Source organism: Erithacus rubecula (genome assembly GCF_903797595.1).
Source record: "Erithacus rubecula genome assembly, chromosome: 18".
NCBI classification, from domain to species: domain Eukaryota; kingdom Metazoa; phylum Chordata; class Aves; order Passeriformes; family Muscicapidae; genus Erithacus; species Erithacus rubecula.
Window position 1 is genome coordinate 14,066,267 of NC_136670.1, and position 17,368 is coordinate 14,083,634.

At 49.5% G+C, this 17,368-nt stretch overlaps 1 protein-coding gene across 2 annotated transcripts; it reads left to right on the plus strand.

The window, feature by feature from the left end:
• Nucleotides 1–2,471: 2,471 nt before the first annotated feature.
• Nucleotides 2,472–13,615, plus strand: LOC306809854 (ubiquitin-conjugating enzyme E2 variant 1). Of its 2 annotated transcripts, XM_079321760.1 has the most exons (4): nucleotides 2,472–2,568; nucleotides 10,209–10,357; nucleotides 11,593–11,718; nucleotides 12,009–13,615. In XM_079321760.1, exons 1-4 carry the CDS (start codon nucleotides 2,547–2,549, stop codon nucleotides 12,153–12,155), a joined length of 444 nt encoding a protein of 147 aa, XP_079177886.1. In that variant the 5' UTR covers nucleotides 2,472–2,546; the 3' UTR covers nucleotides 12,156–13,615. The 2 variants fall into 2 exon arrangements, with proteins under 2 accessions (XP_079177886.1, XP_079177885.1); XM_079321759.1 differs by lacking the exon at nucleotides 12,009–13,615 and having other exon boundaries at nucleotides 11,593–11,889.
• Nucleotides 13,616–17,368: the final 3,753 nt, after the last annotated feature.

Genomic DNA, 17,368 nt, shown 5'->3' on the forward strand with positions numbered 1-17,368 from the left:
AGCAGAATAAGGCACTCCTGTTAAACTGCTCAGGGATGGATGGCCTGCATTTCAGTTCAATGCTTTTAAATGTTTTTAAAAGCTCTCTGATCTCAGTATCACCCCCACAGATCTGGAACTCTGGACCCTCAGGACTCTCAGGCCTCCAACTTTTGCCAGGGCTGCAGTTGCCTTCTGTCAGTGGATCTTGTGTTCAGGAGGGCCTTGGAGGAGCAGCTGTGGTTCCTTATGTGCATCCTAGGAGCAGGAGTGATTCCCTACACACATCCCAGGAGCAGGAGTGATCCCTACATCCATCCCAGGAGCTGGAGTGATTCCCTACATCATCCCAGGAGCTGGAGTGATTCCCTACACACATCCCAGGAGCAGGAGTGATTCCCTACACACATCCCAGGAGCAGGAGTGATCCCTACACACATCCCAGGAGCAGGAGTGATTCCCTACATCCATCCCAGGAGCAGGAGTGATTCCCTACACACATCCCAGGAGCAGGAGTGATTCCCTACATCCATCCCAGGAGCAGGAGTGATTCCCTACATCCATCCCAGGAGCAGGAGTGATTCCCTACACACATCCCAGGAGCAGGAGTGATTCCCTACACACATCCCAGGAGCAGGAGTGATTCCCTACATCCATCCCAGGAGCAGGAGTGATTCCCTACATCATCCCAGGAGCAGGAGTGATTCCCTACATCCATCCCAGGAGCAGGAGTGATTCCCTACATCATCCCAGGAGCAGGAGTGATCCCTTATGAGATCCCAGGAGCAGGAGTGATCCCTTATGAGCATCCCAGGAGCAGGAGTGATCCCTTATGAGCATCCCAGGAGCTGGAGTGATCCCTAAATCATCCCAGGAGCAGGAGTGATTCCCTAAATCATCCCAGGAGCAGGAGTGATTCCCTACACACATCCCAGGAGCAGGAGTGATCCCTACACACATCCCAGGAGCAACAGTGAGCCCTTATGAGCATCCCAGGAGCAGGATGATCCCTTAGGAGATCCCAGGAGCAGGAGTGATTCCCTACATCATCCCAGGAGCAGGATGATCCCTTATGAGCATCCCAGGAGCAGGATGATCCCTTACATGCAGCTGTGGCACTGCAGAACCCCCCAGACAGAGCTGCACAGGGAAGTGTTGCACTGTATTAAACTGAGGGAAATTACTGCAAAGTGCTTCAAAATCCCACGTGGAGGTGTTGGCTCAGGGCGGTGCCTGTCTCTGTGATCCTGCCGGGATTGGCTCTGCAGCACAAACGGTGGAGGGCAGTGCTGGGTGGAAGGGTTTAGTGAGCCCCCCATGCAGAGCCCCATCCCGCCGGCACCAGCCCCGGCTCGGCTGCTGCTGCACAGCTGGGCTCTCGTGCCACCTAGCTGCTTCTGATGCTTCTGCTGCCTTTCCCTGCCTGTCCCTGCTGCCTTTCCCTGCCTGTCCCTGCTGCCTTTCCCTGCTGCCTTTCTCTGCCTTTCCCTGCTGCCTTTCCCTGCCTGTTCTGCTGCCTTTCCCTGCCTGTCCCTGCTGCCTTTCCCTGCCTGTCCCTGCTGCCTTTCCCTGCTGCCTTTCTCTGCCTTTCCCTGCTGCCTTTCCCTGCCTGTTCTGCTGCCTTTCCCTGCCTGTCCCTGCTGCCTTTCCCTGCTTGTTCCTGCTGCCTTTCCCTGCCTGTCCCTGCTGCCTTTCCCTGCCTGTTCTGCTGCCTTTCCCTGCCTTTCCCTGCCGCCTTTCCCTGCCTGTCCCTGCTGCCTTTCCCTGCCTGTTCTGCTGCCTTTCCCTGCTTGTTCCTGCTGCCTTTCTCTGCCTTTCTCTGCCTTTCCCTGCCTGTCCCTGCTGCCTTTCCCTGCTGCCTTTCCCTGCCTGTTCTGCTGCCTTTCCCTGCCTGTCCCTGCTGCCTTTCCCAGCCTGTTCTGCTGCCTTTCCCTGCCTTTCCCTGCTGCCTTTCCCAGCCTGTTCTGCTGCCTTTCCCTGTTGCCTTTCCCTGCCTGTCCCTGCTGCCTTTCCCTGCCTGTTCCTGCCTGTTCTGCTGTCTTTCCCCGCTGCCTGCAGCCAGCCCGTCCCAGCCGTGCTCAGCTGCAATGCTCTGGCTGCAATAAAAGCCCAGCAGCACCATTGCTGCTGTTCCAAAGCAGCTTCCCAGAACCATTGATGGCTCCGGTCCCTGCTCAAAGCTCAGGCTGGGAGGGTAGAACGGGGCTTAAGCTGCCCTGGGTCTCCAAGATGTTTTGCTTCGTAATTTTTTCTGATATTTTCATACCATGTTTTGGGGCTCAGTTTTTGGAGCACAAGTTGCGAATGAAGCAGCGGCGGAGCGGGCTGGGGGAGGCAGTGCCGGAGTGGCAGGGGTGTTACCGGCCCGACACGGCGCCGGTGTCCCGGTGTCCCGAACCGCGACAGCGCCCGCCCGCGCCGCGGAGCCGCGGGAGCGCCGCGCGTGCACCACAGAGCTTCCCCGCGCCGCCGCCGCCGCTCCCTTAGCGCGCCCGCCCGCGCCGCGCCCGCAGTTCCCGCGTTGCCGTGACGTCAGGCGGGGGCGGGGCCGGCGGCGGCGGCGCAAGATGGCGGCGACCACGGGCGCGGGTGAGCGGGGCCGGGCCGGGCCGGGCCGGGCGGCGGGGCCGCGCCGGGGCCGCCGAGCCCCGGGACAGCCGCGGGGCCGCGCCCGGGCACGGCGGGGCGGGAGGCGCCCGGCGGAGGGGCGGCCGCGGCCGGGGGGACGGGGCGGCGGCGCGGCCCGAGCGGGGCCCGGCGGGGCGGGGGTGGAGCCGGAGCCGTGCCCGCTGCCGGCCGCGCTCCCGGGGCTGCGAGCGGCGCGGGGCCCGCGGGGCCGGCAGCGGCAGCGGCAGCGGCCGGGCGGAGCGCAGCCCTTGCGGCCCGGCCCGGCCCGGTCCGGTCGGTGCCGGAGCTCCGCGCCCGCTGCGCTGCCGCACCGGAACCGGCCGCTGCCAGACCGGCCTTTCTCTCCATTCCCTCTCTCCGTTCCGTGACTCTCGGTAACTCCCGTGCCACACGCCTGTGCTCCGGCGAAACGCTCCATTTTTTGTTCCCTTCTAACCTGCTCCACACCAGCTTTAAGTCGTTTCACACACTCTCCCTTTGCATTTATCATTACATATTAAACAGAAATACTGCAACTAGATTTGGAGTGAGGGTTTTTTTCTGTTTACATCCTGTGATGCTCACATCCTATTCCTCAGCAGATCGAGTAAATCAGAGTCACTTCTGTTGAGGCAGTTTCCTTTTCCCGTTTCCCAGCCCATGGAAGGTTTCACATGTGCCCCGGTAGTGCTTCTTTTCAAATTACACTCTCTGGAGTTTGACTGTGTGCTCCCCGAAATGTGATCATAGAAGTATTTTAGAGTTCTTTTGTCACATATAGTTCTCTGTCAGTGGTCACTCAGATTTTAAGGATAACCATCCCAACGCACATAATTCCTATTAATCCAGTTAATACAAGCACTTTAAAGGTGCAGTGGTTGCTGTCCCGGGAATTGTGTTGCAGTGTGTGTTTGAACTGAAGGCACAGAGCTGTAGTTTGGCACAAGGGACCCTTCTCCCCTGCCTGCTCTGGTTCTCAGCGATCCCCTCCAGCTGCTGACTCTGCACCTTGTGTTTGGCAGCAGGAACGATTCAAACACTTTCCTTTGCAAGCCGGTGCAGCTGTGAGTGAGCTGTTAGTGTGGGAAGGGGCCGGGCTGCAGTGGCAGCCCCAGCTCAGCCCTTGGGACAGGCTGTGATCCCACAGCTGCTGGCCGTGCTGTCCCTGTCCCCTGGTTTGTGACAGCTGGCCGGTGTCCCAGCTCTGGGTGTGCCTCGGTGTCCTGGGACACTCCAGCTGTGCTGCAGGAGCACTGCATGGCTGCACTGAGCCCAGAATTCAGCCTGGGCTGGCAGCTGGACCTCTTGGCCGCCCTGCAGTTTGGGAAGGGACAGGTTTTGCTGTGCCCAGGTGCTGGCAGTGGCTCTGCTGTCCCTGCTGCCTGCAGGTGCCACCTCCTCACTCTCCAGTGCTGGGGAAAGTGCCTCAGGACTGCCTGCACTCAACTCAAAGCACAGTGTGCTAAAACTTGTTTTGTGGGATCCTGATGTGCTCACATTTGTCTGTCAAACACTGGGATGTGTGTGATGTCTGGAGTTTGTGGTGGTTTAGCAATGGAGCATAAACACATACTGAAGATGAAAAATGCTCATCTGTCAGCAGCTACTGGCCCAGAGGAAGAAGTGGTAACAAATGTCCCTGTGACCTAGAAAAGTCATAGAGTTGGTCCTGGCAATCAGACAGGTCAATAAATTAGATATTTCTATCTATTAATTTGGTATAAATTATTCCTGAAAGGAATGTTATGAGTTACATTTAATGTTATGATGCAGTTCCATCTGTACCACTGAGAGGGGAATCCTGTGTTGCTGATGGTGTGAGTTTCCCACACACCCCATTACTATATGAATAAAGAAAAGGTTGACTTTAATGATTTTAATGAGGCTGTTCCTAGGGGACTCCACTGTGTGTGTCCATCCTGCAGGAATGCTCAGCTCCCAGAGATGATGTAGCAGGAGTCCAGGGGTTCCTCAGAGGCTCCTGCACTTGCTGGGCTGCAGTTACACTTCAGACCTTGCACCACGTGCTGTCCTGCAGATCCAGGTTTAATAATGAATCAAAACCCAGCTGTGCTGGCTGGGGGATTGTGTTTCTCTAACCTTCACTTTGGAAAGGTTTCCTGACCTCACCACGCACTTTTCTCTTTCAGTTCAGTTTTGTGGATCTGTTGGGCTGTGAGGCACTGTGTTTGCCAGCAGCCTGGAAGTGCTGAGTGATAAAATGGTTTGCCCAGATTTAAGTTTTCCCAATCTTAGGAAGGGGAGGAACTGCAGAAGAAGCAGTCATTGGGTGTGTGGCTGTGACAGTGCAGGGACATGTGGCTCAGTGCTCACACATTGGGGTTAGTGCAGTGTATTAAAAGTGCCTGTTTCTAACTGCTGGGCATCCCTGCAAACTCTAGGAAATGCTTGTGGAAGGCACAGGAGAGCTGCAGTGTGTGTTGTACAGTTCAGCTGCACCTGCCCCACCTGGAGGCACAGCATCATCCTTCCCTCAAAGGAAATGCCAGCACCAGGGGCTCTCGGGGCTGTCACACTCAGGGGTAGGGAAAAGTAATTGAAGAGAAAATACAAGATAAATTCTGCTCTGTAAGAGCACATGAAATAGTGCCAGAGGAGCTGATTGCAGAGCTTTGTGTGCTGTAATAGAAGGATGCAGTAGGTTGAATAGAAAGGGAAATAGTTCAACACTCCTACAAGATGATACTGTATTGGATATTTTCATCTTCAGTGATATAAATTACATAGTATATTTGAAAGGCAGCATTCTGGCTGAGAACATACTAATTAGTGTATTGAATATGTAGACAGGTAAGGATCCTGGCAGGTGTAACACTGGCACATTTGGTGAGGGTGTGAAAGTTGGGATTTTCAGGTTGTGAGGGTGCTGTACAACTCCTGCAAGTGGAGCTGCAGTTCTTGATGCAGTTCTGGGGCTGTGCCTTCACCTGGGGGCATCACACTCATGTTTTAGTGACCTCTTTCCAAGGAACCTGCCTAAAGCATTGAAAGGTAGAACCAGTGCTGAAGCTTGCACAGAACAGAAAACCCTTCAGATTGTTGAAGTGCACAGGAAGTTATTTTTGTGTCTGCAAAATATCTGAGTACCCCTACTCACTACTGTCTGCATCATAAGAAATTGTGAATGCAAAGACAGTGCAAGAAATCTAAAGTTCCTGTCTCCTGAAAGCTTTTGTGACAATTACTAAAAGCCTTTTATTTGATTTTAAGCATTCCATCACTTCAGAAACTTTATATCCCATTGTGACAAGGACTGGCATGTGTATTTTTTACAGTCCCAGTGCTGCAAGGATAAGCTGTCCAATTCATTATCTGCAGTCAGTGCAAAGAGATGAAACACAGACTGGAAAGGATGTAATTAAGGCTGAGTATCAAATACACAGAAACAAGCAACAGAAAGCACTTTAATGTACTGAGCAACAGAGATGTTTCAAGCTGTTGGATTTCAGCTCATTTGAGTTCCTATAAATCAGGAGCTAATATAGTAGGCAGTTTTAATTGTGTAGTTTGATAAATTATTGTTACCAGTGAAGATGTGGAAAACCAGTTCCTGTCCTCAGAGCCCCATTTTGTGGGGCATTGCTGAGGTGTGCTGTGCCTGTGCTCCAGCCCTGGAGAGAAATGCTGGTAACTCCATCTCACTGCAGAAAGGAGAGAGAAGCTGATGGTGAAGTTTTTGAGGTGTGTTTTTTGTTGTGCTGCTCAGAAGGATTGGAGTGTCCCTAAAGGCACAGGGCCTGCCTGGTTTCACAGTGCTGTTCTCAGCCTCACAGGGTGTCTGGATGTGAAATTGCTTTGGAAACATAACTGAGGAAGATGGAGATGGAAAAGTGTAGTCTGTGAGTAAGATAAGAAAAATCTCAGCCTGATAAGATCTCTCCTAAAGTTGTTGCAAGACACATTCAGTTGTGTATCTGTATCTTTAGGTGCTGCATTAAGGTGAACTTGAGAGTGCTAAGATCTTTAAAAGTCCAAGCTGGCATTTAAGTTCTTTCAGGATAACTCTTTTCTTCCCTTAGTGAGATTGTGACCAGGTCAGGCTCCTTTGTCCCATTTCAGTGTGCTGGCTCAGCCTGCACCTCACTGCTTTACAGCCACTGGGCAGTGAGGTGCCAGGGACATTTCTGACAAGGAAAACAGAAGCTCCTGCTTTGGTTGAAGGCTGAAGAGGATGTCACGAGGTCACCCAGCTTCTTACCTGCAGCCTGTGCTTCAGTTCTCCTCTCTGGTTGCCATAAAACAATTTCCTTAAGGTTTTGTAGCTTGTGACCTCGTGTGTGGGGTTGAGGCTTTGCAAATGCACATTGCTGAAAGGTGTGCTTTGAGAAGGGTTCTTCAAATGTGCCACTGGAGAGCTTGCCTAGTCAGCACAGTCAGGATTGAGCTTTCCCTGGTTTGCTCTGTGATTAATAGTGGATATCTCCTTTTGCTCTGAACTCTGTTCCATTTCTGGCAGTATTTCTGTGAGGTTAGGCAAGCTGCAGTGAAGCAGTCACTGAGATATTACTGTATTTATGTTTCAAATGAAGCTGCTGTTTGAGAGTCATCTTGAACCATAGTGAGGGCTAAATTAAAATGCCTAACTGAAGGTACTTTAGACAAGCTGATTACTTTTTAATTGCCTCTCACTTTATTTAGGCTTTCTTGTGCTAAATGAAGGGCTCTCAGAAAAACAGGTTGGTTTGGTTACTGCCATGGGAGTCTCCATTGCTGCACTGGGTTATGCAAGGTATTTACTGGGGGGTGGGAGGAGGAAACTCCTGGTGCTGTCAGGGGGCACAGGGCATCTCCTGCCTCTGAGTGCCATTGCTGGCAAGCACTGTGTGTGCCTGGGACAGCTCTGGCTGCTTTCTAGGAATCTTGGACAGCAAACAGGGTGGAGATGAGCTGTGTGATCACAAGTGATAAAGGTCTGAGGCTCGGGTCCCAGCAGCATGTGGTAGCAGCCCAGGAGTGCTGCAGCCCTTGCAAATGAGGAGGAGATGGCCTTGGCTTAATGGCCTTGTGCATCTTTCCAGACTGACCTGAAGGATGAGCCTGCACTCTATTCTGCCTTGCTTAAGGGGATTTTGTTTATATAAAGCACTTATGGGCATATGGGCATATTCTTTTATATTAATATGTGTGATTCTCTTTCTGTTGAATGAATTTCCTGAGAATGTGTCAGGGAGGGAGCTGAATTCCACCTTCTGTGGCAGGTGATGATCTTTCATTACACCCTGAGCTTAGAATAGGGGTCAAACGTGTTCAGGCAGCAGCAGTGCTATTTGACAGGATCACCCCTTGTAAAATTAGAAGTTATCTCCCATGACCATTTTATTTTCAGTGAAGTGCATAAAGCACAGCTCTGTGCCCTTGCCATGATGCCTGCAGTGCTCACAAGGAGCAGTTCTGTGAATGAACTCTCACTCCTGTAAGGATTTCATGTAACAGAGTCAGTGCCCTACATGAGTCGCCAGCTCTCTGCAGACCTCACACTTGCAAAGGGCTCAGGAATCCTGTGTGACTCTTTCATGGCTCTGATTCATGCTGGATTCATGCTGAATCAGAGCAGCTGTATCTAGGGAGAGCTCAGCAATTAAGTTGCCTTCTCTTCCCATGAGGTTGTAAAACCAAGCCCAGCTCTGGGTAACAATGTTCGAGCTAAAGCTGCTTTCACTCTTGCTTGTAGGAATATGTGCACGGTGATGTCATTTCTAATTACATGCTGACTTAAAGATTGCTGCTTGGCTCAGTGCACAGGGTGTGATGCTCAGAGGGGTCACTCAGAGTTGGTGCTCAGAGGAAGGCTGGATGGGCAGTATTTTTGTCTGCCATAAAGTTCATTCCTCCTGGGCTATTTAGTTTGGTCTAATACCAGTAAACTGTCTTTGCACACTGATAACTATAAAGTGATATTATTAAGGAACAAGGCACAGGCACAGAGATGATGCACTGTGATGTGGTGGTGTGGAAGTGAGAGCATTTTTTGGCATTCATGTGATTCATTCCAGCAGCTGATGTTCTGATAACAGCCACAGGGTTTCCTCTGTGGCATCCCCTGGGCCCCTCCAGAAGGAGCTTCTGTCTGCCCTTCCACCCTGGCCCTTTTTGGCAGGGCAGGGCTGGAGCCCAGGCAGCACTTGGGCTGTGTCATTCCCCAGCAGCAGCTGAACTGTGCATCCACTGCAGCAAAGCCAGGGGGATGGGGGGTGTGCAAGCAAAGGTTTGCACCTTGTCCTTCATCCTGGGCTCCATCCCATGGATTCACACTGCATAATTGAAAGATTCTGTGGTCAGTAAATGCAAAAGGGGTTTGTTGTGCAGGGGAGGTGACAGTGGTGCCCAGGAGCTCCTGTTGCCACAGGTCTGGGGCTGTGCAGTCTCTGGCCATGGCTTTACCAGCCCCAGCTGAACTCATTTCCTTTCAGGCATGTTTGGTGTGGCTGGGAGGGGGTTTGGCAGGGAGCTGTGCTCACACCCCCAGATGGGGGTTTGGTTCTGCTGGCACCCCTCTGCTGGGCTGGGTCCTGCTGCCCAGGAGGTTCTTGGCTATGATCCTGTTAGATGTGTATCCAACAAAACATTTCTTTAGTCATTTGCAGGCTTGGTTTCTTTGATGACTCCTTTGTAGTGAATGAAATTTGGACACCTCTGTGCAGCAAAATCATCTCTGCCATTTACTTTCCTTGGGTGATGAATAAATTAAAGGAGAGATTAAAACTGCCAGATGCTCTGTATTTTGCCCATGGCCAAGGAGTGCTCCGTGGGCTGCAGGGACATCTCTGCCCACCCTTCCCTGGCCTTGGTGTTGGCACTGCTGTTCCTCTGGCGTGTGCTCTGCCCTCTGTGCAGCTGCTGCTGTGCAGTGCTGTGTCCCTGCCCACCCCTTGATGCCAGCAGTGGGCTCAGAGCAGTTGTGGTGCAGATCCCCTGCAGGGCAGTGCAACCCCCTGAGTTCAGGAGCCTCCTTCAGCAGGGGCTGCCTGTGGCACCTTGGCTGTGCCATCTAAGCTCTTTGTGCCTTTGTTCTCCATTGATGTAGTGGGGAGAAGGAAATCTCCCTGCTTTGTGCCACAGTTACAGAGTGCTGGAATTCCTTGGTGGTGGAGGTCACAAGTACAGAGGATGCTATTGCTGCTCACAAAGCCCACTTCAATTAACTTCAGATTAACCTACTAATGTTATGAAAGAGTTTTATTTGCTTTGAAAGGTATTTTTAAAGCTCTGAGTCAACTGCTGTCAAGCCTCTCATGGTGTCATTTTGTACACACTTCTACATTTTTATACTATAAATCATATAGACATGTGCTAATTAGAGCCCCATAATACTGGGTGTACCTTTGAGGGAACAGAGATTTCCTTTTATTTTATTGCTTGCCATAACAGGTGGCCTGACAGCCTTCTAGAATAGTTTTTGGGGATATCTTGATTTTGCTTAAAATCCAAGCTAAATATAGGAATAGCTTTTTGTAGTGTTGAAATGTTGTCATTCAAAAAATAGTACTTTCATGGTTTTGCCCAAAACATGGTCTGTTAGAACAACCAAAAGTATCAGATAAATTACTCTAGCTTTTCTTCTTTACTAGATTTCTCAAATGATTTTTTTTTTATTGTTTCAGGAGTAAAAGTTCCTCGTAATTTTCGTCTTTTGGAAGAACTTGAAGAAGGTCAGAAGGGAGTAGGGGATGGAACAGTTAGCTGGGGCCTTGAAGATGATGAAGATATGACACTCACAAGATGGACAGGAATGATTATTGGGCCTCCAAGAGTAAGTATCCTCTAAAATACTAAAATAGTTGTTACTATTTTTTTCCCCCCTTCTCCTAACCTAATCACTGAAGTAGAAAATAAGCAAAACACAAATGACTGAAAAAACACTTCAGGAAGTGATTTGTGTTGAAGTTCTTTCTAATAATGGGTTTCATGTACCTATATGGCTTTTTACTTATAATTGGAAACATTTTGGTGCCTTTCTCTGGTTAGTTCTGTTACTTGTCTGCTTTATATTTGCAGATTCAGTAAGACATGACTGTGGAGACCCCAGAATTGTAACATCCTGTGAAACCCCTCAGCTGTGGGTTACAAATGGAGCTGCTGCAGGTGCCAGGGGATGCTCTGTGCTGGTTTTCCTGAGTCCTGCTCAGTTTATGGGGTGCTGCTATTGCAGCACTACTGACCAGCTCATGTAGAATTTCAGCTGACTGAGGAAACTCAAATTCAGTGATTTCAGTCTCTTCTCTGAATGTCCTCTCCCAGAGCAGCATCTTCCAATGCAGCTGATCTTTGTGGGAGTAGTGTTGTGTTCTCTTTGCCCCCAGCCCTACTAAACTGTGGGTTTGCACTCTGCTGGTGAGGTTGGGGAGTTAATTGTGTGTTGAATGTGTGCATGTGTTCCAAACCCAGAACCTGTCTGCTGTCTCCAGTCTCACTGTTCTGTTTCCTTGGTATCCTTTGATGGAGTGCAAGCAGCCAGTTCTCCTTCCTGCAGTAGCAGATGTCTTCTACATCTGGCCTCAGTATGATTTGTCAGTAATTCCAGGGGTCATTATATGAAAATCTTTACAGGCCTTTAATCATCTTGCTGCTCTGTTCCCATTCTGCCAGTTGCTTTTTTTGACATGCAGTGGGGCTGTACAAGAATGTCTCTTATGAAGGCATTATACATGCAGTGTTTTCTGTCTCACCCAGAGGTGTTGTTTACTTGTTGTCTGCCTTTGCTAATCTCTCCCCAGTCACCAGCATTTCATTTGTTTATGGTGTTCCCAAATTGTTTTCTAAAGTAGCATTTGATTTTAGAACATTAGGGGAGTGCTAATGAGCCTGCATTAAGGCTGTGAAGAAAGCTCACTGTGTGCAGAGGCTTTATGGAAAATTTAAACAACCTTGAAATCTGATTTCTGAAATTAAATAGGAATTGAAATGTGCAAACAGGAGCATTTAGCAGTGATGAAAGTTTGCAGTTCTTGCCTGATCTAATTGTTTCCCCCTTTCTTTTCCCCTCAGACAATTTATGAAAACAGAATATACAGCCTTAAAATAGAATGTGGGCCTAAGTATCCAGAAGCACCTCCATTTGTAAGATTTGTAACAAAAATTAATATGAATGGAGTAAATAGTTCTAATGGAGTGGTAAGTTTTTTTTATTTTATTCATTTTAATGTTGTTTTTTGGTGCAGCTTCAATGCTTTGTTTGTACTTGCAGCTTGCTTAGCTACTCATTGCTTGTGGTGCTGTTTGTTGGAGAGGGAGAGGGGATCGAAGGGAAGTGGACAAGTGGAGATTTAATATGGTTTTAATCAACACTTGCTTTTGATTTCTCCCACTCAGATTTCATGTGAGATCTTTAGTTGGGGGTGGGGGGGAGTTAAGTGTAACCAGTGCACCAATTCTGACAGGAATGGTCTTTTTGTCTGTTTTAGGTGGACCCCAGAGCCATATCAGTCCTAGCAAAATGGCAGAATTCTTATAGTATCAAAGTTGTTCTGCAAGAGCTTCGGCGTCTAATGATGTCTAAAGAAAATATGAAACTTCCTCAGCCACCTGAAGGACAATGTTACAGCAATTAATTAAAAACAAAACAAAACAAAACAAAAACCAACATGCCCCCCTTATTCAATTTAAGCTGTCTTCATTTTCCACAGTAGTAAATTTTCTAGATGCATCTTGTAGACCTCAAAATACTGGAAAGGAAGTTCCCATTCAAAGGAAGTTTTTCTTGATACTGTAAATGATACTAATTTTTTTTTTTTTTTTCATTTGAAATATAAGTTGTGCTATAACAAATAATCCTGTCGTGTAACCACTGTCCACATAGCTGAACTTCTGGTATCAGGAAAAGTCTATTTAAATTTATTACTGTCAAGACCAGTGTGGCACATCCAACTTAACTGTGAAAGGATCCATCCCACAATCACCTTGCTGTGTGTCTGGCCTGGGTTATTTTTTTCTTTCTCTGTCTTTTGCAATAGAGTCGAAGCTCAGGGCTATTTATTAGAGTAGACACAAAGGTTTTTGCTTCCAGTACTGCACTGGGCTGTATGGACTACTACAGGGGATGTGTGCTAACCTCAGTCATCCCTCCCTTTGTGCTCGCTCTAGTAAAGGCTGAATGTGACTGTGGTCGTTTTTGGGTTTTTATTATTTTTTTTTAAATGCCCTGATAATCTGGGGCAAGCTTTCCTTCTTTCCTTTGGCCAAGGCATAGATTGTATTTCTCTTCCTGGTCCCCCTCACCAGTGACATGAGCTTTGGGTGAGGGGTTCAGGGTTCTTTTAATCTCTTCCCTCTTCCCCTCTTTTTAGTGGGGGTGCTGCTTTCTTTTTGCCCCTCTTGGTGACTCTTCTCACCCCCGGCCTAGGGGTGAGCCTCGGGGCAATAACTTGACCTGTTCCCTCCCCGCTTTTCATTTTGGTTTTGCAACAAATTTAGTCTTCACCAGCCTGGGAAACAAGAGTATCCGTTCTGCTGGCAAACGTGGGTTTTTCCCTTCCCTGCAGCTCTGCTGCCACCCCCCAAGCTGGCCACTTGCTCCTGGACAGGCTTTGACACGGGGAAAGAGCAGTCATTTACCAGGATTGCCCAAAGCTGCTGCTGCCAAGCCTCAGGGGGGACACTCTGCCCCTGGAGGTGGGCAGCACGCCCCAGGTCCCTCCAGTGGCTGCTTCTGGTGCTTGGCATCGACCCCAGAATGTTCATGAGCAAAACCTTGCTCTGGTGTTTGCCCCTTGTGAAGACGTGACGGCCACAGACAAATCAAATCCTGGTGGTAGATTTTCTTGGGGTTCTGTAAGATTGAGAAATCTCTTCAGTGAAGATTTTGGGGAAGCGGTGGCACAGCAGATTAAGGACCTCGATTGGCTTTGCATCCTGGCAAATCACTGCCTTTTCTGGTTTACTGTTCTGGACCACTAACTGCTGCAATGTGGATGCAAGCTTACAGGAAACCAACCTAGTGTGTCCTAAGTTTTATGAAAAATTCAGTGTTTGTGTAAAAAAAAAAAAGGAAAAAAAAGGAAAAAAAGAAAAGAGTGAAAATAAACACATTTTAAAGCAGCAGCTGTCAAGTCAATGAACAATTGATGTTTCCATTAACTTCTGAGGAAAATATTAGTTGTAAGGATTTAACATCCTCTGTACTGAAAGTTTAACATAACAGTATTCCATAAGCAGCCTTTTTATTGTATCAGACCATTGCCTGATTTTAATATAATAAAAAGTGTGCATTAATATTAGAAGGCTTTAATTGTATTTATGTTTAGAATTTTGATCCCTTACGGAGTTCTTGATTTGTTGGAAGTATCTTCCTACAGATCACGTTTAGCTGACAGAATGCAAACTGGTGTTAAGGCAATTGTCTCTATCCAGCTGCTGCTGCTGTGCCAAGGAGCATCTCTAGTTTTGGTTTAAGCCCCAGACTTGGCCTTTGTAGGCTCAGGTGAGAGCCGGAGCTGGCTCCTGATCGCTGTGCTCCAGGCAATGGGATTGTTCCCGGTCTGTCAAGGTCAGGAGAGCTCCACAACCCCAAATTCAGCGTTTTCCAGCAGGAGCCGAGCTCTGCCCCGCGCTGGGTGCCAACAGGGCTGTGCAATTTGGGTTTTCTTTGCCCCTGTGGAGGGTCCGGGTTCGGAGCTTTGCTGGAACCTTCGATGCATCCGCTGAGATGGGCTGGAACGAGGTGGTTCTGCCTCGGGAGTGACCTTGGTAATTTTGTGAAATTGGCTGCTGGTTTCTGGGCTGCTCGTGCTGGGGCAGCCCCGAGGCTGGCTGTGAACACCGTGGGACTGAGTGATTATTAAAATGGCTTAGCCTCAAAGGTGCTAAAGGTGCTTGGAACAACGCGATAATTACCGTGGGCTCCTTGATTGTTTTTCAGCGTGCCCTTGCCCTCTTTGGGAGGTTGTGGTGGGTGAATGTTTGGGACTCCCTGAACCTTCCTCCTCCAGTAATGATGCTGAAGCCATGAGAGCGGCTGCTTGGCTTTGCTTGGCTTTGCTTGGCTTTGCTGTGCGGGTTGTGCGGGTGAGAGTGTCCCAGCCTGGCTGGCAGCTGCCAGAATTGGATGCTGCTTTACAAAAAGGCTTCTCTGTGCCTGTTCTCCCCCAGGAGTTGCACTCTGGACACCTCAGAGCCCCTCTGCTGTTCCCACAACCAAGTACGAGCTGTGTGGAAAAATAACTCCTTGGGAGTCAGCTGTAGGGTGGCTGTGTCACTGTGTCACTGTGTCACTGTGTCACTGTGCAGGAAGGGACCGTGCACCCCAGGCTGCTGCTGCAAAATGAGGTGTGGGAGCAAAGCCGTGGCACCCCTGTGCTTATCCCAACCCTGGAGTGCCCAGCAAAGTGCTCGGGTGATCCCCACCAGCTTCAGTCTGTGTCCCAGCCGCTGTCACCAGAGCGAGCTGTGAAGGGATAATAAATGAAACAAGGGAATTGGCCACGAAATAGATGAAAATGCAATAAAAGAAATTAAAGTTGTTCTTGGAGCAGCTGCTGGAGTGAACAGGGCTCGGAGGAGGCAGCTCTGAGCTGACCCACCCTGCTCTGTGCCCACAGTGCAGCCGGGGGTCCCTGTGCCCCCCGAGCCCCCTGTGCCCGGGAGCAGGATCAGCCTCTCCTGAGCGCAGGGACAGCAGAGGGAGCCAGAAACCTTCCCCAGCTGCTGGGCTTCAATGGTTCTCCCCGTGCGGGAACCACTTCTCGTGTTTATCCGGACTCGGTTTCAGTTTGAGAAGTGACTGTCCCACTGCACAGGCATTAATTAACTTGCTGGGGGAGCAGCAGCCCCACAGTGAGACCTTGGTTGTTAATAAAGACTAATGGTTGTTTGTTTCTTGGCGTGTTGGAATTGAGCTGTGTGTGTGTGCATAGGGAGAATGTGCTTAAATGTGCCCTGTCTGCTCTCTTACACCCCCACGCAATGCTTTGTGCTTACAATTTAAGTTGCTCCCACTATCATTATAATAATTTTGAAGCCAGGACGTGTCATCAGCCACTCTATGGGACACCAGTGCTGCCTGTGGCTCATCCCAGGACACAGGGCAGGAGGGACAAGGACACGGAGCAGGAGGAGTGGCCGTGCCCCTCGCCGTGTCTGTATCAGGCTCTACCTACCCTGAGCTGAAAGAAGCTGAAAAGAAATTGGTACTGATAATCTGAATATCTATTTTTTTTGACTTATTATTTTATGTCAGAGGAGGTTTTTCTGGTGGCTGGGGGTTTTCCTGTCAGTGGAATTGCCGTGTTGCATTGATCTTGGCTAATGTGCTCACTAACCTGGCTGCTGCCTGAGATTCAGGTCCCTGAATAGCTCCTCGTTTTCCCTGGTCATGCTGTAGCAGATTGCTGGAGAATGCTGAGGCCTGTGAAGAGCCCCAGTAAAGGCAAATTTAATTTAAGCACATGCTTAAGTGCTTTGTTGGACCAGAGCCAGCGTGCTCAGCCTCTGCTAGGAAAGAGGCTTTTTTAGCCCTTACTGAGCATCTTCTTCCTTGCCCTCCCTTCTTGGTGCTACATCCCTGGTGCTTGTGCCTTTACATTTTCCCTGATGTCTCCACATTTGTTGTCACAAGGAAATAAAGAGCAGAAGATGATGTTGAGAATAGGGAGATAAGCTGGATGTTCATCATTTGATATCTGTCAAGCATCATCACCTTCTTTCATCCTTATCTCCTAAATAAAGCCTACAAAGGGTTTTCAGAAATGTGGGTCCTGTCCTGTTTTTGTGCCTCTTCAGCCAGGTTGTTGGTGGCTTTGCCCTGACATGTTTCAAAAGCCCTGATGGGTGATCAGAGGGAGAGTAAATACCAAATGGTCTCTTCCCCCTCTCTATTGCTCAGCATCTGTTCTTCTATGTTGTCTTACTTTTTACCTTTCCACTTGCTAAAGGATGTTTCAAGACAGACAAAGCTGAAGATTATTTGGGGGGAAAAACCAACCAAGCAGAAGTTTTGGAAAGAAAGGTGATGCAAACTTTTGAGCCTTCTTCACCAGAAACGATGGGGGCATTTCACCTCCTGCTTGCTCTGCTCTAAAACAACGTGTCCCTCCTTGCCTTGGTCATGGTCTGAAGAGAAGAGGATTTTTGTTTGCCTGCTGCTGGAGGCTTTCTGGGACTGACTTGCTGTGAGTAGGGCAGAGGGAAGAGAAGCTGAGGGGAGGCTGGAGGGCCCCCCAGCCCTGTGCACATGGGACAGAGGGGTGGAGAAGAGGCTGGTTTGGTGAGCTGCAGGCAGCTGCTGTGTGTCCCCTTGAAGAGGGGGAGCACACAGCCCCCCAGAATCGCTGTGCACCGGTGGCAGTGCCCCAGTGCAGCCCCATGCTCATCCTGGAGGCTGCAGGGGGGTCTGCCCGAGCAAGGGGCAGGAACAGCCACAGCAGCACAGAGATCTCAGCAAGGATCTGCCAAACTTCTGTCCCTCTGAGGAGACCTCTTAAATCCCCGGGCTACCAGATTAGATGCTGTCCAAGGTTAGCAGCCAGATGTTTCTCAGCTGCTTGGACTGGTTTCCAGCTGAGACCAAGTGAGTGGCTGTCCAGCATGCACATATTAATATAAACATTTCAGAGGCCTTGCCTTGAGTGAGCCATTAAAAACTTCCCACGATCCTGTGAGTGCTGCTGCTTCCTCAGAGAGCATCAGGATTTTGTATTTTGCACTTGAGTGTCCCGAGCAGGTCAGGCTGGGCTCCACCTGCTCAGAGCTGGGGCCAGGCCTCCCCCTTGTTTTAGTGGCGCCAGAGCAGTGTGGTCTCTGGAATTTGATTATTTGTGTTAGCAGATAA